The following is a 21,903-nucleotide window of genomic DNA, read 5'->3' on the forward strand; positions in this document are numbered from 1 at the left end:
TTAAAGTTCTCAGTATTTTTATGTATTTTTTCTAAGTTTGTTTTTGATTTTCTGAGATTATTTTCTCGAGAGAGAGATTAAATCCGAATAAAGTGTTGCTCGCCCCCCCTCCGGAACGCCCCTGTTTGCGTAAAGAATTTTCTTAAATTCTCGTTAACGGAGGAACGAATTGGGAATTTGCAGATTAATTATCCAGAGCATCCGGAGGAAATGGAGCCGCTTGAGGCTAGGCGGCCACTGGCTCTCCGTTTCGTATCCGTCCTGCCTTCGACAAGGCATTGTCTCCGTTACGAAGCAAAGGCTTGTGGAAGCTAGGACGGAGACGTTACGAAGAGCAGTGGGCGCCTGGCTTAAACAGACACGCTGAACGACTCATTCGCTATTTTTATACATGGCTATCAGCGAAAAGTCATCTTAACTCGCTACTACCGTCAAAGGCGACACTACCCTCGCGGTGCTAATCGGTTAGTCCCAGGAAGAAGCGGCAATTAGCGAATGGCGACACTAATTTCCCAGTGGTTCATCGGGAAAAGCCTTTGAGCTAAACGGATGTCCCACCAATATTACAGCCATTCATAAAAGCTGCTGATTGATACGCCAAGTTAATCATCATCTTGAGGTTCTAATATTCTATTCTACAGGGTGTTTCAAAAGGTTATGCCAACATTTGAAGGAGTTGCAGGGGGTGAGTTGAGAATTATGCCTCTTTTTCCCCCATTTTCCTACGATGAGTTAAAAGAGCGTCAGAGAGCTTCAAAGTGTAACCTACTAGCCCCTGGAAGTAGGCTTTAACAAGAAAATATAGGATAAATTCCATTAAAATTACCGGAAAATATCGGATAAATTCCATCAAAATAATAGGAAATATATGATAAATTCCATTAAAATTACAAAAATAAAGGATAAATTTCATTAAAATTACCGGAAAAGATAGGAAAAATTCCACCAAAATAATAGGAAAATATAGGATAAATTCCATTATTATAATAGGAAAATATAGGATAAATTCCATTAAAATAACAAAAAATAAAGGATAAATTTCATTAAAATTACCGGAAATATAGGATAAATTCCATTAAAATTACAGGAAATATAGGATAAATTCCATCAAAATTACAGGAAATATAGGATAAATTCCATTAAAATTACAGGAAAATATAGGATAAATTCCATTAAAATTACAGGAAAATATAGGATAAATTCCATTAAAATTACATCAAAATATAGGATAAATTTCATCAAAATTACAGGAAAATATAGGATAAATTCCATCAAAATTACAGGCAATATAGGATTAAATTTCATTAAAATTACCGGAAAATATAGGATACATTCCATCAAAATAATAGGAAAATATAGGATAAATTCCATTAAAATTACAGGAAAATATAGGATAAATTCCATTAAAATTACATCAAAATATAGGATAAATTCCATCAAAATTACAGGAAAATATAGGATAAATTCCATCAAAATTACCGGAAATATAGGATAAATTCCATCAAAATTACAGGAAATATAGGATAAATTCCATCAAAATTACAGGAAATATAGGATAAATTCCATTAAAATTACAGGAAAATATAGATAAAAAGGGCGCCAGAGAGCTTCAAAGTGTGGCATACTAGCCCCTGGAGTAGAATATAAAATATAAATAAAAACTGTTAAATATATGTATAAATATTAAAAAAAAAATTGATATTAAATCACCTAGCCAAGAAAAAATCAAAATAAATAAATAAATATGTACATTCATATATGCATATAACCAGGAAACTATATAGGTATACACTTGGAATGTCTAAGGAAGATTTTTACGGCCGTGTCTTAAAGCGGGAAAACTCACGAGAAAAACTCTCGCGCCTCGCTACCCTAATTCGACGAAAACTCGTCATTAAGCCTAGTCATAGTTATTATATTATTATCTTACCTGATTGTCTCTTTTATATACCTGAAATTAGGTATCACTACACTTCTTTCGCGAAGAACATTATAATTACTTTAAAATATTAGGTACGATAACAAATTGAGGTTTTCAAATCCATTGTTTTATAAGCCTATTTCGCGCGGGAAGATCGCCTATTTGTTACCATGACGACGCATTCTTTTCGCGTCAAACATCGAGCCAATGAATTTGAAATGTCGTGTTACGTCTTACACTTGACGTAGTTAAGCCCCGCCTTTTTCTCGGCGCGCTTTCGTATCACCGTCCCAATGGAACCTTAGACATTCCAAGTGTATACCTCTATAGTTTCCTGATATAATTGATGAAATTTGTTAAATTATTTATTAATTATATAAAAATTGTACTCGAGTTATAGCATTTTTTAGTAGCTATTGTTTTGCTAAATGAAGGAAAAAATAGGATACTTTCTGTTGAAATTACGTAAAAATATAGGTTTCAAATACTTAAAAAAGGATTTAGTTTAATAAAATATTGTCTTACGGTGATAAATATTTTGGCGTAATTGCAACGGTTTATGTACGAGAAATTTGAAAAAAATTGTGTATTTATAGGAAGTTATAGAAATTTTGTAAAGCTCAACTTGCCGCTACAAATGTATTATCCCGATAACTAATAAAACAATTCAAATTTATAGAATGGAACAAATGAAAACGATCTCAGCTGAGCGTCGTCTGGTCTGTTGTTTCGCTGTCGTATTAATTACGCGACCGTAATTAGAAATCCGTGAATGAAGTCGAGGCGAAATTCGAAACTGGTTCTACGTTTGAAAGCGCGACGATACGTTGCAATAGGGCTTTTCATCACTCCTACAAAGCGGCCAATTACGAGAACAGGCGAGGCTGCAGTGCCGGGCGATTGGCGTGGGACCCGGGGCGCTTTCATCGACGGGAAACATTTCCAAGTATTTTTAATTTAAGCCTATAATTACGGCTGATTGAAATACCTCGTTTTTCTCCATATTCACTTTGACGCTAATGTATATGCTAATTTTAATACGCATTCTGTAAGATCGCTCCAAGGTTTACGATTTGTTCGTACAACCAGACCGTTGTACGTTTTCAAGGGGACCACAGAAAACTCAAAAAAATCTTATAGGAAAAATACTAAATTTGTAGATGGTTTATAGGATAAATGCATTGCAAAATAAAGGAAAATGTAAGATAAATTCCAATAAAATTACCGGTAAATATAGGTAAAAAGAGCGCCAGAGAGCTTCAAAGTGTGGCCTACTAGGCCCTGGAATTAAGTAGGCTGCAATAAGCGCTAAACCAAGCATCAGGGAAATGCGAACATTAAGGTTTGGGTTCGTGTGATGGGTAAAAAAGGACTTTGTCAACAAATCGAGGTAACCAGCGTAAAAAAGTAAACTTAAACAGTATTTGAAGTCCCTGCTGCTTCGTTTGGCGCTTGTCGCAGCCTACTTCCAGGGGCTAGTAGGCCACACTTTGAAGCTCTCTGGCGCTCTTTTAACTCATCGTAGGTAAATGAGAAAAAACAGGTATACTTCTTAACTAACTCACCCCCTACAACTCCTTCAAATTTGTGCATAACTTTTTGAAACATCCTGTATAATTAAAATATACTTTGGACAATATCGTACGGCCCAAAAATTGTTTTCGAATTATCGACGTATACGATAAGTATCGTAAAACTGGCAACGCGTCTATAAAATTTTTTTTTGGATGAATTATACAGGTTGTCCCCCCTTCCAGCTACGCCACTGAGAGCCAGCATAATGTATAGCCAGTTTAATGTAGTTCGAATGCCCGTTTTGACCAATACAATGAATGGAATTAGCCATGAAAACTGGTTCTTAGCGATCGCGTAAACGCGTGGCTTAAGTAATAAGTCGTAAACGAATCCCATATGCAACTAATTCAGCGAGTCGAATGAAACTAGCATTTGTAATAATATCGATTACAATTAGTATTGGTAATCGTGTCTATTCTATTAGAATGCGATCTATAAAAGAGTCGACTAAAATTAGCATTAATAATCCTTTCGATTAAAATTAACATTGGTAATCGTGTCGAATAAAGTATGATTTGTTAATCGTGTCGATTAAGATGTGATTACCAATAGAGTCGATTGAAGCTAACACTGGTAATCGTGTCGATTAAAATACGATTTCTTAATCGTGTCGATTAAGATGTGATTACCAATAGAGTCGATTAAAACTAGCACTGGTAATCATCGCGATTAAAATAGGATTATAAATAGAGTTGATTGAAATGGGACTACCTATAGAGTCGGTTGAAACTAGCATTGTTAATAGCTGCGATTAAAATACGATTACCAATAGAGTCAGTCGAAACTAGCATTGGTAATCGAATAGATTAAAACTCAAAGATAAACTGTTAAAAAACCAAGAGTAAACGAATCTCTTTAAAATTAAGACATTAATAACAAAAGATTAAATGTACTAAAAAATAAATTGATCACAGAACTATGTAAAAGTCGATAAGTAAATAAATCGATTAAAGGGAATAAATGTATTGAGAAAATAAATTAGTAATAGAGGCAATTAAAAATCGATTAGTAAAAAGAACGATTAAAACGGGAAACGTACGATGCGAATGTAAAATAACAACGTGAAATAATTGCCAAATATTTCTGGGCACACGGTGAGCGCAAAACTAGTCAACAGGGTAGGGGTAATTGAGCCACGGATATTTCGCAACAGAGATTGGATCGCGGCTGAAGCGCCAGTCGCAACAAGCAGGCCACTCGCGCCGAAAGACATCAAACCAGCAACTGTCAAATTACTGGCTAAAATAATTACTCGAAATAGCATACGCGTCGGTATTTGCATATTCATGTTTATATTCGAGATATTGGAAATTCACGCCGCACACTTTGCCAAATTAAAGTTAAAGGTTTTCTGTTTGCAACCGATTTTTACCGGACTTTTTCACTAATTTTGGGAAGTTTTTTACTTGTTCCTTACTTGGAGAGCCGTATTCAAATTCCCTGAGTTTTCCAGGATTTACAGGTTTTCCAGGCACTGTGGTCACCCTGATATTTATATTCTAATAATAATAAAAATAATCTATTATTATTATTAGATTATTATTATTATTATTAGATTATTATTATTATTATTATTATTATTTTTATTAGATTATTATTATTATTATTATTAGATTCTAATTAATCTAATAATAATTATCTAATAGTAATAATAATAATCTAATAGTAATAATAATAATCTAATCATAATAATAATCTAATCATAATAATTGTCTAATCATAATAATAATCTAATCATAATAATAATCTATTAAATAATAATCAGCTAGGCTAATACCCAAGGCAGGGGCGTAGGAACGTTTTTGAGTTTTGGGGGGGAGCGAGTGAAGCGAGTGAGTCGCTCCACAATATATGATATTATAAAAGTGGACAAATATTTGGATATTTCACTTCAATTTGACCAAAAATCGGAAGTTGAATTTGAATTCGCTCTTACTTTGTTGTTAAAAGTTTTAAACGACAAATTTATCTTTTTCATTATGGTTGTAAAAACAAATTCACAATATTTCAGGGGGGGGGGGGGGCAAACACAGGTGTTGTCCCCTAGTAGGAAATTTAGGAGGGAATATGGTACGTTTGTCCCCCTAGTTGCTACGCCGCTGACCTGCAGCACCACCTTAGGCCCAAGTCATCTAGCGACTTTTAAAGCTATTAATGCAGGTGGCCGGGTTACAATGCGAAGGAGGGTGGTGGCGAGCCCTGCATGCCACGCGAGGAAGAATTCAAACGTTGAGACGATGTGACGCGTTGCTCCCAAACCCCCTCACGCTCTAAAAGTAAGCTCCTCCCCCCGTAAACGTCAGTCAAATCGAATCGCTCTCTCATTGGTTCCCTCTCGTGCCCGTGGATCGGCTCAATGTGGTCATTCTCTCGATGTGCATCCATGGTCTCAACAAGTGGCCAGAAGTAAAATACCAGGGAAGTCCCAATAAAATTTCCTACTAATGAGTTTTTCTTAATCAAGAATGAATTTATTTAATGACTATGTTCAGGAATCCATACCTCTACTTGTAATGCTTATCGCGGCAGATTTTCGTCTCGATGTGGCTGATGGTTTTTTGACGTCACTATGTTAACTTAACAAACAACAACGTGAGAGGGGAGCGCGCGCAGAGGGGTATGGATTCCTGCTATGTTGAGATTATTTTTAACGTCGGTACAAAACCCCCTCACCCGCTAGCAGTAAGCTCCTTCTCGAAATTTGAAATTCGAACCATTTTCCAAAGGATTCGGCATTTGAAATTCAAACCATTTTCCAAAGGATTCGGCATGTGAAATTCGAACCATTTTCCAAAGGATTCGGCATTTGAAATTCGAACCATTTTCCAAAGGATTCGGCATTTGAAATTCGAACCATTTTCCAAAGGATTCGGCATTTGAAATTCGAACCATTATCCAAAGGATTCGGCATTTGAAATTCGAACCATTATCCAAAGGATTCGGCATTTGAAATTCGAACCATTTTCCAAAGGATTCGGCATTTGAAATTCGAACCATTTTCCAAAGGATTCGGCATTTGAAATTCGAACCATTATCCAAAGGATTCGGCATTTGTAATTCGAACCATTTTCCAAAGGATTCGGCATTTGAAATTCGAACCATTTTCCAAAGGATTCGGCATTTGAAATTCGAACCATTTTCCAAAGGATTCGGCATTTGAAATTCGAACCATTTTCCAAAGGATTCGGCATTTGAAATTCGAACCATTTTCCAAAGGATTCGGCATTTGAAATTCGAACCATTTTCCAAAGGATTCGGCATATGAAATTCGAACCATTTTCCAAAGGATTCGGCATTTGAAATTCGAACCATTTTCCAAAGGATTCGGCATTTGAAATTCGAACCATTATCCAAAGAATTCGGCAATTGAAATTCGAACCATTTGCCAAAGGATTCGGCATTTGAAATTCGAACCATTGGCAACACAATTCGAAATTTAGTATCCGAACCTTTTTAATAGGATTCGAAATTTGAAATTATAGGAAATGGGACTCCAATTCGAGAACACGTTTGCAATGAAGTTCCGGTTGCAATGAATAAGATCCAACTCCAGTTCCTTAGATTGAACTGAAACTTTGAAATGGTTTTTTTAATTCCTGAAGAATGAGTTCTTGGAAGTTCCTAGGAATGTCTCCGACCTCTGTACTGGATAACAGCACTTGTCTCGATTGTATGCGTACACACCTCCGAGTAGAATATGCAGATCATTTCAATTTTTTAATTTGCGCAGCGAGGTCATTACACGAGTAATTATCCACTTGACATGTACGCGCTTCGTCGCTTGCACCAGCGATAATCATACGTGCTCATAAACAGGACACGCAAATCTTTTCTGACATTTGCCACAAATTCAAAGATTTCACCCATATAGATACATTTATTCAGATTCTGAATTTAGAAATTGATTCCTGGATTGGATAGCGATTAGGAAATTGTGGAGTTTTCAGAAATTCCGTTTAAAATTGTTCGGTTCGTTAACAATTTAATTTGGAAATTTATAGTTTATGCAAAGAGTATAAAAACTACGTAACCTAGAGATATAATGCCGGCCGAAAGCAGTAAAGGAAGTTATAGCAACCGGGGGGGAAGGCACTCAGTGAATTTGCACTTCAAATTTCGGTACCGCAGCGCCACTACGGCAGTTTTAAGTGGCAATCATTTTGATTTAGTTCAACATTCTTGAAAATTCCTTAAGGACTTGGCTACCTTTAGGACTTGGCAACGTTGGAGAACAAACGCCGTATTCTTCACTTTTTGAAAATAAACACCGAAACAACGAATCCACAAATTCTAACTAAAAAAATCACGAAACAGTAACCAATTACTGTCACTTTTTTGAATTGACAGATATTAGACAATTAAATATCCAAAATGCCAAATTTAGCACCTCCGCAACACCGTAACTGCCATTTTTCTCCGGTATTATTATTTATTGTACTAAAAACTGCCGTAGTGGCGCTGCGGTACCGAAATTTGAAGTGCAAATTCACTGAGTGCCTTCCCTCCCGGTTGCTACAACTTCCTTTACTGCTTTCGACCGTCATTATATCTCTAGGTTACGTAGTTTTTATACTCTTTGGTTTATGTGACATTTCGCGAAATTTTGAGAGCAAAAACGTGGTTAAAAAATAAAATTTATCGAAACCCAAAAATAATTTTTTTTTTAAATTTGCCATATTTCCAAAACTCGTACGACCTCTCGCGGGCAAAACAGGGACACGTGGGGAGCTGATCAGCCGGAGTAATCGGTGTACTTAAAGGGAGTATGAACTTCCATCAACCGACAACGAAAATTCACATTTCTGCCACCTGGTTTAACAGACCTAAGCTAGAAGTTATTGGCGCTAGTTACGTTAAAAAAATATGTCGGAGCTGACGAGTTTTTGATTCAGTTCACACTCCCTTTAATGAGTTAGTAAATCTCAGCGTAATCCACGTAATATAAGAGTACTTATCAGAATCCCTATCTACATTATGGTAATCTCAGTCTATTCATGGTAATCTCCGTCTACTCGTGATAATCTCCGTCTACTCGTGGTAATCTCCGTCTATTCAAGGTAATCTCTGTCTACTCGTGATAATCTCCGCCTACTCGTGATAATCTCCGTCTACTCGTGATAATCTCCGTCTACTCGTGATAATCTCCGTCTACTCGTGGTAATCTCCGTCTACTCGTGGTAATCTCAGTCTACTCATGGTAATCTCAGTCTACTCATGGTAATCTCTGTCTACTCGTGGTAATCTCTTTCTACTCTTGGTGATCTTGTCTACTCGAGATAATCTCCGTCTACTCGTGGTAATCTCCGTCTACTCGTGGTAATATCCGTCTACTCGTGGTAATATCCGTCTACTCGTGGTAATATCCGTCTACTCATGGTAATCTCCGTCTACTCGTGGTAATCTCCGTCTACTCGTGGTAATCTCCGTCTACTCGTGGTAATCTCCGTCTACTCGTGATAATCTCCGCCTACTCGTGATAATCTCCGCCTACTCGTGATAATCTCCGCCTACTCGTGATAATCTCCGCCTACTCGTGATAATCTCCGCCTACTCGTGATAATCTCCGCCTACTCGTGATAATCTCCGCCTACTCGTGATAATCACCGTCTACTCGTGATAATCTCCACCTACTCGTGATAATCACCGCCTACTCGTGATAATCTCCGTCTACTCGTGATAATCTCCGTCTACTCGTGGTAATCTCGGTCTACTCGTGGTAATCTCAGTCTACTCATGGTAATCTCTGTCTACTCGTGGTAATCTCTTTCTACTCTTGGTGATCTTTTCTACTCGAGATAATCTCCGTCTACTCGAGATAATCTCCGTCTACTCATGGTAATCTCTGTCTACTCGTGGTAATCTCTTTCTACTCTTGGTGATCTTGTCTACTCGAGATAATCTCCGTCTACTCGTGGTAATCTCCGTCTACTCGTGGTAATCTCAGTCTACTCGTGATAATCTCCGCCTACTCGTGATAATCTCCGTCTACTCGTGGTAATCTCCGTCTACTCGTGATAATCTCCGTCTACTCGTGATAATCTCAGTCTACTCGTGGTAATCTCCGTCTACTCGTGATAATCTCCGCCTACTCGTGATAATCTCCGTCTACTCGTGGTAATCTCAGTCTACTCGTGATAATCTCCGTCTACTCGTGATAATCTCCGTCTACTCGTGGTAATCTCCGTCTACTCGTGGTAATCTCCGTCTACTCGTGGTAATCTCCGTCTACTCGTGGTAATCTTTGTCTACTCGTGGTAATCTCGGTCTACTTTGCCTAATGTCGCGTATTCTAAGAATACTCAGAGTGTACTTGACGTACTCCCCGATTAAGTAATCGGTGTTCAGTCAAATTCTCAATTTATCACCTAATGTCATTGTTTAAGGGTCACAGAATCATTTCAATTTCACTAGTTCCCCACGAAAACCTCCGTAAATTGGCACAATATGATCAGACGGATCTGAGATCACGAGGTACGGAAGAGGCGGAGTTACACAAAATTTGGGCTAAATTTTTTAATGATACAGTGGCCCTTTAAGTCCCCATGGAAAGATTTGGCTCCTTCACAAAGGTTCAATAGAAATTAGAGAAAGCTCTAGTGAATGTTTTTGGGGTTTAAAGGGAATATAACCTCAGGTATTTGGTGTGGAACACCAACGTTTGCAGCTCTGGCCGCTCTTGCCTCTGGCTTTAGAAATGTTTGGCGCCACTGTACAGGGTAATTTGATAAATTGAAGGGGTCTTCCATAAAGATTGCTTTGCCGGTTATATTCCCTTTAAAGGGAATATAACCCGCAAAGCAATCTTTACGGAAGACCCCTTCAATTTTTCAAATTTCCTTGTATAGTGGCGCCAAACATTATTAAAGCCAAAGGCAAGAACGGCCAGAGCTGCAAACGTTGGTGTTCCACACCAAATAGCTGAGGTTATATTCCCTTTATTTTTTATTATAAGTCAGCCCATCGAGGAGCTGACGTTTATTGAAAAAAACATGTACATTGGTTTCTACATATTTACATATATTGACAGCGTTACACATGTTTGAAAAGATATTATTTGCTGAGTTACACAGGTTGGAAAGAATTATTAGAAACCTTTCAGTCTTACACGATTTGATTTTGGGTCGAAAATACCGCTTGCTAAAAATTCGTGGAACAAATGTGTTTTATATTTTTATAGCTCTCTTTTTCAATTTCTAAGAACGTACAAAGTCGGGTTTTGAAATGATTTTCAATCAATTCAGAAGGATCGTCTGTACATTCATTCATTTTTTTATTATAAGAGAAATATATTGATAGCTTGCTTATAGCAAGAATAACTTTTGTAACATTGCTAAAGGGTTGATTTTTAACATTGTATAACCAGTATTCCATATTTGTAAAATTAAAATTATCATTATACATTTTGATTAAAATTTCTACTTTGGTTAAAAACAATTGGGTGAATTTACAAATAAAAAACATGTGGCTTAACGTTCCTACACTGTTCTCCCTTTAACTAATTTATAAAAAATTGTATATTTGATTAGTATTGTATAGCCCTTTAAAATAGGTAATAGGGAACTCCAGCCGCAGTCTCCGACGAAAGAATTTTGGAAGTGCCGATGGGGAAAACGCCTTTTGCCAAAGTGTAACCTCGAATTCTCGCAATAGCCGCCCATCCCTTCAAACGGCGAAATGTTTTCAATTAAAATTTCCCATTTTCGTTCTCTTTATTCGTTTCCACGATTTCCATTTTCGGGCACTCCCATTTAAAAATTTTAAATTAATTTCCAAAATAAATATTTATATTTGGCGTTGTTCTCAGAAATTCAAAGTGGAAATTGAAATAAAATTCAAAGATCTAAATTATTTAACGAAAATATCCGGATGGTGGCATCTAGGACTCGGAGCAACAAACACAAGGAGAACGCAGCTAGTCTTTAAACACGCTAACGCAGTGTTGTGTACAAATTTCCTTGGACGATCCTTTACGCTGAACGTTTTACGGGCGGAGGGGGGGAGAAAAATTCCGAATTTCCCCTTCCGACGGCAGCAGGCGCTAAAGCGGCTAACCAATGAAAAATGTACGCAAGAAAATGCACGACTTTTGACGGGTTGCGTTCTCCTTGTGTGGGGTGGTTGCTTCTAGGTAACATGGAGCCAAAGTATAGGGAGTCGTTTTGTAGACAGTTTTATCGTAGTGCCTGCGGGGGGACCAAATAAGGGGGGACACCGGGCTTTTTATCGCACGCCATGACGTCTAAGCACGCGTCAAACCCTTCCAACTCCCCAGCTGACTCACGGGCGAAAATATTCCCAGTTTTTTCCCCTTTTTTTAAAACCCCACTTCCCGTTTGGAATCAAGGTGAGGTGTTACAATAGTTCTTTTTAGAAAGTAACGTGGCCTTCTTGTTTTAATGTTGCTCTTACGTCACCATCTCTTGCTTCTAAAAGTGTACGAGCGCGCGCAACTGTCGCCAGAGGAATATAGTTTTTTCTAGCGCACGTGCAAATTGCGCGTGCGAAGAATATACTAATAAAGTTGTGTCGTGTGACGTAAGAGCAACATATTATATTGTTTACTTTTTATCCATTTTATTTTATAGAAACATCTATCGTTGTACAGCGTCACTCGAGTATTATCTTTATAATTGAATATTTGTATCTTTTATTAAATCAATGTTCCTTTATAATCTGGTCCAGGAGTGCCACAATGAGTTAGCGCCCAGGGTGACACTGCCCTTATCGAGGCCATTTCTACTACTGACGTTTTCTCCACGGTGGGGGAAGTAACGTTAAAATATTAACGGCATAACGTGATTTGTCAAAATGTGAAGAATGTAACAGTGAAGGGAGTACCACAGTTTCAAACAAATTTAGCGATAAACTGCGAACCTGAATATACAGGGTGTTTCAAAAGGTTATGCAAAAATTTTGAAGGAGTTGTAGGGGGTGAGTTGAGAAGTATGCCTGTTTTTTCCCATTTTCCTACGATGAGAGAGCTTCAAAGTTTGGCGTACTATAGCCCCTGGAGGTAGGCTGCAACAAGCGCCAAACCAAGCAGCAGGGAAACGCGAACTTTAAGGTTTGGGTTCGTGTGATGGGTAAAAAAGGACTTTGTAAACCAATCGAGGTAACTAGGCTAAAAAAGTAAACTTAAACAGTATTTGAAGTCCCTGCTGCTTCGTTTGGCGCTTGTCGCAGCCTACTTCCAGGGGCTAGTAGGCCACACTTTGAAGCTCTCTGGCGCTCTTTTAACTCATCGTAGTAAAATGGGAAAAAACAGGCATACTTCTCAACTCACCCCCTACAACTCCTTCAAAATTTTTGCATAACCTTTTGAAACCCCCTGTATATGAAATTATACTTCGGGAGAATGGGTATCCGTGGGGATCAGGGTGCCAATGTGATACCAAACTGATTCGATTATTCTTCGAGAACGAGGGGGATTGGGAGCCAACTAAGAATCGCCTCAACACTATAGGTGGTTTCTTTTAGCTCGTTCCGGGATTTCGGAGTAGGGTAAGAAGAGTAAGTCTACGGCGTCATTTTACTCCGATTCTATGGTGGCGAATAGTTCGAGTCGGAGTAAACACGTTATTATAAAATGGCTACCTGTGGCCTTTTTAATGGATAAATTCTGGCTAGCAGACGACAAAATCCGATTTACTATCTCTACAGTTCCTTTTCGGAAGGATTGAAAAGAGTAGCCCAAATACTCCGGAACAAGCGAATAGTTTATGGGCCGGAGTAATTCTCATCCCGGGAACAGGCGAATGAAACGTTTTAGGGTAAAAAGAGTACACTTTTGGTCCGAGAACAGGCGAACAGAAACCACCTACTATCATTCTGTAGAAGTCGAAATAAGGACATAGTTGGTAGAATAGAGAGAGAGGTTGCTTACCCGTTTCGGCAACGAAGCTTCTGACTGTATTCGTTGTGGAAGCGTAAATGGAACGACCTTGATGATTGTGGTGAAGTTGCAGAGCCCTTTCGCGGAGGGACGAGGGCTTGGAGGGGTACGACTCTTCGGTTTGGACTAGGTTCTGAGCGCGGTAGAGTTCCATCATGAACTCGGGGATGGCGTGGCGGCCATTGGCGGGTCTCGGCCGCTCCGTGAAGCCGAGGATGCGGAGCAGCCGGCTTTCCAGGGCTTGGATCATGACTGCTTTGCCTTTCGACGTTTTCGCGGAGGATTGAAATAATGAGCTTCGAGATGCCTGCACTTTCGTCCCATTCATCTCCACCAAAACCGTTGCAAATACTAGCATCCGTAGTACCCCTAAATGGTACTGCATGATCCCCAACCTGAAACGCAACAAACGACGATTAGTCACTCCTTCTACACCTTTAACACTTGACGCTCAACCGCGCTAAGAAATAATTCGCAATCATTTATTCAACTTTGTGACTAACGGCCCGTAGTCATTCGCGGTCTACTAAGAGTCATACCGGGACCATTATCCCATTTTCCCTCATTGACAGATTGTACCCACAAACGTTTCGAGAATTTTCCACGCCATGAACACGAATGGCATACGTGACGTATTTCCGGTAAATACAACGTTAGGAACGCGCTTGAATGAGGCTTGTTACAAATTTCCTATTTACGCCTGATAAGTGTAACGTTTTATTCTCCATCTGCTAATTTTTTTTCCCATTCGTTAACTTTAATAAATGAGGTAATGTTTAAGTTTCATAAATGAAATAACGTTTAAGGTTTGACCAATGAGGTAACGTTTAAGGTTTGATAAATGAGTTAACTTTTAAAGTTTGATAAATGAGTTAACTTTTAAAGTTTCATAAATGAGAAAGTAGTTGAGGTTTGATAATTGGGAAATGTTTAAGGTTTGATAGGTCCGGGAAAATGGTTCAAGGTTTCATAAATAGGGAAAACGGAAACGCTTGACGTTTGATAAATGAGGGACATGATTCACGATTTGATAAATGTGGAAATGGTTCATGGTTTGATTATTTGGGGTAACGGCTCATGTTGAAAAATAAAGAAATGGTTCACTTTTGATAAATGGGGAAATGGTACACGTTTGATAAATAAGGGAAACGGTTCAGGGTTTCATAAATGGGGGAAACGGTTCACTTTTGATAAATAAGGGAAACGGTTCACGGTTTCATCAATGGGGGAAATGGTTCCCTTTTGATAAATGGGGAAATGGTACACGTTTGATAAATAAGGGAAACGGTTAACGGTTTCATAAATGGGGGAAACGGTTCACTTTTGATAAATAAGGGAAACGGTTCACGGTTTCATCAATGGGGGAAATGGTTCCCTTTTGATAAATGGGGAAATGGTACACGTTTGATAAATGGGGAAATGGTTCACGGTTTCATAAATGGGGAAACGATTCCAGTTTGATAAATGGAAAAGAAATTCACATTTTCTAAATCGCCACCGAATTACAAACTGAGTCCTTACCAAGGATGATCTTGCTCGCGCCCGTGCAAATACTTAACTTCGATAAAATCTGGAAGCGCTTTAAAAGCGAACCGCTGGTGGCCAATCGCGAGCAATGGCACCGGAATGGCTCTGGTGGAAAATGAATGATGCATAATGGCTGGAGGTTAAATTCCTTCCGAGGACGCCACAAGTCAGAGAGCAATTTCACTTTCTTTGTGGCTTCCAAATTAATCACGGCACTGAATCGAGGAAAGGATTGAGCGCGTATAAGTAAGAAAGGTTACATTCGGCGTATAAATATATGTGGTAATGATACCTCGTCTCTACCGGAACGAATGGCTATCGTCGAGAACCAGTCATTTGAAATAATTACCACCTTTAATTTAGTTAATCGTTGTTATTTCCGTTCCCAAAAATGGCGTCTCGTGTAGACCTATATTTAGAGAAGAGTACATTAAGTGGACTGGAACTCGTATTTCGCCTCGAGAAGACCTTTTACCTTCAGCTCCGGATAATTAATTGGCGACAATATGAGATTCGATTCACACGGTACACGATAATTATGCCATCTACTATTCGTGATTGTCTGAATGGTAACCAGCTTTTTCCAATGAATTAAATACAGCGTTTCCACCCGAAACTAATTTCTCTTCTCGGGATTGATTTAATCCAAATTTGGAATTGAAGGGGTCTTTTAAGTATAAAGCGATTTGCAATCGGGAATTGCTTCGTGCGGATAGATACAATATTTACACAACGCGTTGGCCACGCAAACACCTTTTTTGGCGAAGCTAAAAAGTAATAAGGAACTAACACTCAGTAGCTTTTGGTAGATCTTTTTTCAATAGGAAAACTAATGGGTGACGTCGTGTGACGTAGAACTGTTAGCTCTCTGAAATTTACGTACACAACCTATCGAATGAACAAGCTTACATGATCATACCAATATGAAATATCTTAATGTAAATTGATATATTTTGTAGTGATAGATTTATTTTTATCGCTGTTTTCAGCTAATTTAAAATTTCTATGTTTCAAATTGTTGGTGCCACCTAGGAGCAACAAACACAACACCCCACACAAGGAGAACGCAACCCGTCAAAAGTCGTGTATTTTCTTGCGTTCATTTTTCATTGGCTAGACGCTTTAGCGCCTGCTCTGAACGTAAAACGTTCTGAGTACATGAAATTTGTACGCAACACTGCGTTAGCGTGTTTAAAGGCTAGCTGCGTTCTCTTTGTGTTGGTTGCTCCAAGGTGCCACCTTTAGAAATCAAAATAAAATTGGTGTTTTCGAGTGAGTGGTTAACTCTTCTTCTCGAAACGTCTGATAAAAATGTCAGTTCATTTTCAGGACTGAAAACCCGAGCATGACGTTCGCGGATGGTCTTAATTTAGCCATTCTCCCGAAGGATAAATAAATTCTTTGTAAAAAGTGGTTCGACGTTTGTTGCTCCGCGTCTCAACACGAGCTGTTATTTATCGGTCTGCAGTCTTTCACGATACACTTTGCTCACGAAACGGGCAAATGATCACCCATTATTGCTCCGCTGCTCTCCAGCTGTTACAAGCACGCCGAGCAGATGATGATCCAGAAATGAAAAACACGTTCGTGCCCCGCAGATCACTGGTTTTACGCTTAAAAGAATTTCCATGTTTCTAGTGGATCACCAAAGCTAGGGATGATTGGCGCTAGTTAAGTTAAAAACAAGTAGCGCGTGTTAGCAGACAATTTTTCAATTTAGTTCATACACCCTTTAAAAATTTACAGGTTTGCCACAATATCTTTCACTGGCCACTTTTTAAGGCCAAAATTGGACAATTTTTAATTTTATATATTACTTTATTTATTATATTATTATTATTATTATATTATTTTATTCATATTACCGTCATAAAATGTTCAAGATATTTTGAAAAATGTCTTAAAATCTTCGGTTATTTCCAGGACTTTTTAGGCCAATTTTCAATTTCACTCATCCTGGCAACCCTGATTTTTTCGATGCCGAAGTTAGCTTAACATTATCTAAACTTACAGTGAAACGTTAGGCTAACTGGTCGATTATCGAGCAGGAAATTAGATCCACTGACGTCAGATTGCTATCCCTTTTAGAGTAGTGTAAATTTAAAATACCAGACGGCACTTGCTCCCTTAAAAGCAATATATTCTAAATTCGCAGTTTCCTCAGGGGTCTGATCTGTTTCCGTTGCTAAGGTAACGAGTTTAAGTCGGCTATGACATTAAGACGCTGCAGAAGCGCTTAAATTTAAATCTGATGCACCTATGGCATAGGGCTGACGATACTTGCCTTTAGTGTTGAAACAGCGAAATTCAACGAGGGTATGAAAATATGATCATAAATTTAAAATTGATTTGGTAACGTTAACTCAAGCCCAAAAATTGTTTAACATCCAAACAAGATGACCACAATATAAGAGTTAACATTTTAAATAAGACTTTTGATTCTTTAATTTGGTATTTTTAAATCGCCAAGCAGAAGGTCGAATTTTTGTATAATACCAAGGAATACTATATGAAGAACGTATATTTCAAAATATAGCGAAATTATATATTGAATATTAACACAATCAATAATTTATCGTTGTTTTACTGTGTAAAATGGTTTGTCTGAAAATTTACCCCATAAATGAGTACGAATTGGCATTCACTGGTATGCGGATTTTACGGGGTCTATGACTTGAGTATGTTCTAGTGAGCACAGCCTTGCCAACCATACTATAATTAATTAATTATAGTACATTTCGATAATATAACCTGACGATTTTCTCCATACTATAATTTCAATGACGTACTACATAGTACGCTTTTCGCGATAATTTTACTATATTTCCGATATTTGCGCGATAATTAAAGATATTTTAGAAAGTGATTTTCTGTGAACATAAGAACTCGTTTCCTTGGAGTGTTTGCTTTGTACCTTCTTAGACTCGCAAAGACGGCGGACCAATCAAGCGTGTTGTAGGAGCGAAATAGGCCGTGGAACGTGGAAATGTGGGACACAATAAATATGGGATTATGGCCAACTACGATCAAGTGCTAGTAATCAAAGTTGGCCGTACTTGTGTACTATACTTTTCTAGGAAGATAGAATAACAGGGTGGCCACAGAATATTTTAAAATCCTTTAAAGGAAGTATAGGAAATTTATCATTGAAATGTAGGAAAATATAGGAAGAAATTTGGGAGAAAAACAATAAATTAATTATACAATAAGAGAAAACGATTGTCAAAATTGTTTCAAGGGGGTATAACCTTCAAAATAAAGTTGATATCTAGTATAAAAAGTCGAAAACTATCGCCTAACAGTGTTGGAAATAAGCATCTTTAAAAACTATAGGACGTTTTAAAGACTTCTAAGGGTAAAATATCAACTATTTTAATTTCTTCAGACTTTTGAGGTAAAATATAGGATATTGTAGGAAATTTAATGAAATTATAGGAGAAAAAAGGAAGGACGTTAAATTATAGGGAAAAATAGGAAATATAGGCACTGTGGTCACCCTGGAATAATTTCAGTTTTGGGAGCTATCAACGCTGATTGAGCGTGTACAGAGCTTAGCAGGGGCAGGGGAGATTTGGTCACGCAGTGGCCAGAGGATTGGCGGGAATCAATAGTGTCGTTTGAGCGGCGCTGGAATTGCGGCTGACCTTAATGCGTGAGTCACCGCGGACAGAGTTGCAGACAAAGCGATTCGAGCACGCGACGGGGGGGCTTCGGTTATGACGTAATTTAAATTGGGCCAGCGCCGGTTCATTTATCGTTTATTCAAATATGTCACGGTAAGTATACCAGGGGAATAGCAACTATACAAGGATTTCAAACGTACTCCGAGGTTCAAATCAAATGTATGATTACAATTGTTTAATTGTTATCCTTAAAGACGTCAATAACATTTTTCAAAAATGTTATAAATTCAATCACGCGGTACCAATACTTCTTAAATGCACCATTCTGTAAAACCAGAAGTAAATGAAGTTATCAGTCTGCTATACTCCCCATGTTGGAGGCGTTTTTCTTATGAAGTAACATTTTTACCTCGAATTTGAAATTTTGCGCGCTCCTAGGTCGAAAAAAAAGTTTTTGTTTCTACGAAACCATTTTTTATACATAGAAATAGCTATACCCGCAATTCCCAAGTGCAATTTATCACATCAAAAGACGGGGATGGAAATTACCTTTTATTCGACTCGATGTTCTCATCATTTTCATAAGGAAAACGCCCACCGATTCTGAGCGCTATTTCAATAACTTCGGTTCATTCCCTTACCAAAATGTGAGTCTTACTTTAGTCGCTTATTAGTCTCAATGAAGGATCAAGGATTTTTAAGTATTATGTAAGCATAAAAAACTGAGACCCGAATTTTGGGTCCTAAATAAAATCTATTTTAGTCTCACTAAAAGAGTTTTATTAATATATATTTAGATGAAACTCATTATAGTCTCATTTTGGAAGACCCAATTCTGGAGACTTGAGAGAAGCTTAATTGAGAGTTGATTGTGGGTTACAATATTAGATTAGAATAAGAGTTATTTAAGACTTCACTTTAGTCTCATATGGGGAGACCCATTTTTAAGGACTTGAAAGAGACTTAATTGAGAGTTGCTTAGAGGTTACAATATTAGATTAGAATAAGGGTTATTTAAGACTTCGTTTAGTCTCATATTGGGAGACTAAATTTTGGGGACTTGAAAAAGGCTTAAAAGAGAGTAGGTAATGGGTTACAATATTAGATTAGAATAAGGGTTATTTAAGATTACACTTTAGTCTCATATGGGGAGATTCATTTCTGGGGACTTGAAAGAGACTTAATTGAGAGTTGCTTAGAGGTTACGATATTAGATTAGAATAAGGGTAATTTAAGACTTCACTTTAGTCTCATATTGGGAGACTCAATTTTGGGTACTTGAAAAGGGCTTAAATGAGAGTTGATTAAGGGTTACAATATTAGATTAGAATAAGGGTTATTTAAGACTTCACTTTAGTCTCATATTGGGATACTCAATTTTGAGGACTTGAAAAAGGCTTAAATGAGAGTTGATTATGGGTTACAATTTTAGATTAAAATAAGAGTCATTTAAGACTTCATTTTAGTCTCATATGGGGAGATTCATTTCTGGGGACTTGAAATTTGCTTAGAGGTTACAATTTGAAGTTAAAATAAAAGTAATCGTAAATATAATGGCCACTTAAGTTTGATATTAAACAGGTTATTAAAAGCTTATTGTTCAACTGCCATGATGGATTGCAACTTGAATCTTGGTTACAAAATGGTCATAAGGGATGGGCTGGCTAATTTTGGTTAAGCTCAACTCACTTGAAACCCTAAAATTTTTGTAATAAAATAACCGTTTAAAATTTTTAAGTATACTAAATAATATAAATATATATAAATTTTTAAACTAGGATATTTCCTTTCAAGTAAAATTTATTCCGTATGAGTGTGTAAATAAACTGAGCTGAGTTAAAAGTAGCCTAGCATCTAGAGCCAGCCATGAAGTCTGGAGATTTTAGAACTTGCAATCCAGCATGGCAGCTGAACATAGTAGTCATTTTTGATTCAGTGTTTAATAATTATTTTAACGTTGGATTTGAACGGATGCCCGACTGTGAAAGTAGTCTGCTGTATAGCGACCGCCATGCAATAACTGGTGAAGAATTTAACTATAAATCACAGTGGACTGCTCACATATAGGGCACCCTGGTTGTACTCATATCGGCACATTTACCAGTATATCCAGAGTTTAGATCGAGTCTCCTAAAAATCGCATTAAAAAGTCTTAGTAGAGTCTCCTACAAATATTAAAACGCAGGTATAAATAGAGTCTCCTACAAATAGTAAAACGCAGGTATAAATAGAGTCTCCTACAAATAGTAAAATACAGGTCTTAATTGAGGCTCCTACAGAAAGCGAATTTTAATGCAGTGTCTTTCAAATCGCAAAAATCATGTCTAAATTGAGTTTCCTAAAAATTAAAAAATCTGGGTTTAAATCAAATCTCCCAGAAATCACGGAAAAAGGGGTTTAAATCAAGTCTCAAACAAATCGCAAAAAACAAATCTAAATTAGGTTTCATAGCAAGATCTTAAATAGAGCTAAAAACGAGTCTTCTTTAAGGCTAGCTTAAAGAAACGTAAATAAAACTTGATTGTATCTAGATTTAAGTATATTTTTAGTCTGAGTTTTGGACTGTGGGAGACTTATTCATGATTTATTATGGGCTTTGAATAAGTCTTTTTTAAGGTTTTATTTTCGAAACATAATTTTGGTAAGGGTTTACTTCTGATAAAACATCTAAAACGTTATCTTAAAATTTTTACCATAGCTGTAAGCTATTCAACTCCTTAGAGCACTTTCTGCAAACATCGACCAATTTTTCACAATTTAAAAATAATCTTAGAAACTCTCTCTTTAATGATACGCGAAATAAATTTTTAGAATTATAAATAATCTTAGAAACACTCTTTAATGATACGCGAAATTAATTTTTAGAATTAGAAATAATCTTAGAAACTCTCTTTAATGATACGCGAAATAATTTTTTAGAATTAGAAATAATTTTAGAAACACTCTTTAATGATACGCGAAATTAATTTTTAGAATTAGAAATAATCTTAGAAACTCTCTCTTTAATGATACGCGAAATTAATTTTATATTATAAAGTTTTTATGTTCGGCTTCTTTTGGCGTTTTTTATTTTTTCGTTCCCAAGTGTCATTCACAAGTTTGTATAACGTATTTTCAAGGGCACAAATCGTCTCGCTTTAGTCCCTTACCTCTATGTAAAACACCTTTTGTTTATAAATAAAATTGAAAATTGAATTGGAATGGTTCTACTTACAATTAATATATATTTCAATGGACGAGGCTTAACGCGTATAACATTACCTGAAGATAATAGGCCTTAAACAGCGCCACCTTATGCTTACCTGGCAAAGTGCCTAGGGTCTACGAAAATCTTAGGAGAAATTAGGGCCTACGATTCCATAAAA

The 21,903-nt window shown here is 37.2% G+C and overlaps 1 protein-coding gene across 1 annotated transcript in view; it reads right to left on the reverse strand.

The window, feature by feature from the left end:
- The window catches only part of LOC149939641 (bone morphogenetic protein 2-B-like), a 63,862-nt gene that overhangs the window by 13,407 nt on the left and 28,552 nt on the right, over positions 1 to 21,903 (reverse strand). Inside the window, exon 2 of the mRNA XM_090178351.1 lies at positions 13,380 to 13,783. Within this exon, the coding sequence (XP_090034477.1) occupies positions 13,380 to 13,773 (394 nt within the window). The 5' untranslated portion in view covers positions 13,774 to 13,783. The remainder of the gene's footprint in view (positions 1 to 13,379; positions 13,784 to 21,903) is intronic.

Source organism: Leiobunum rupestre, chromosome 6 (assembly GCF_980474605.1).
Source record: "Leiobunum rupestre chromosome 6, qqLeiRupe1.1.hap1, whole genome shotgun sequence".
NCBI classification, from domain to species: domain Eukaryota; kingdom Metazoa; phylum Arthropoda; class Arachnida; order Opiliones; family Sclerosomatidae; genus Leiobunum; species Leiobunum rupestre.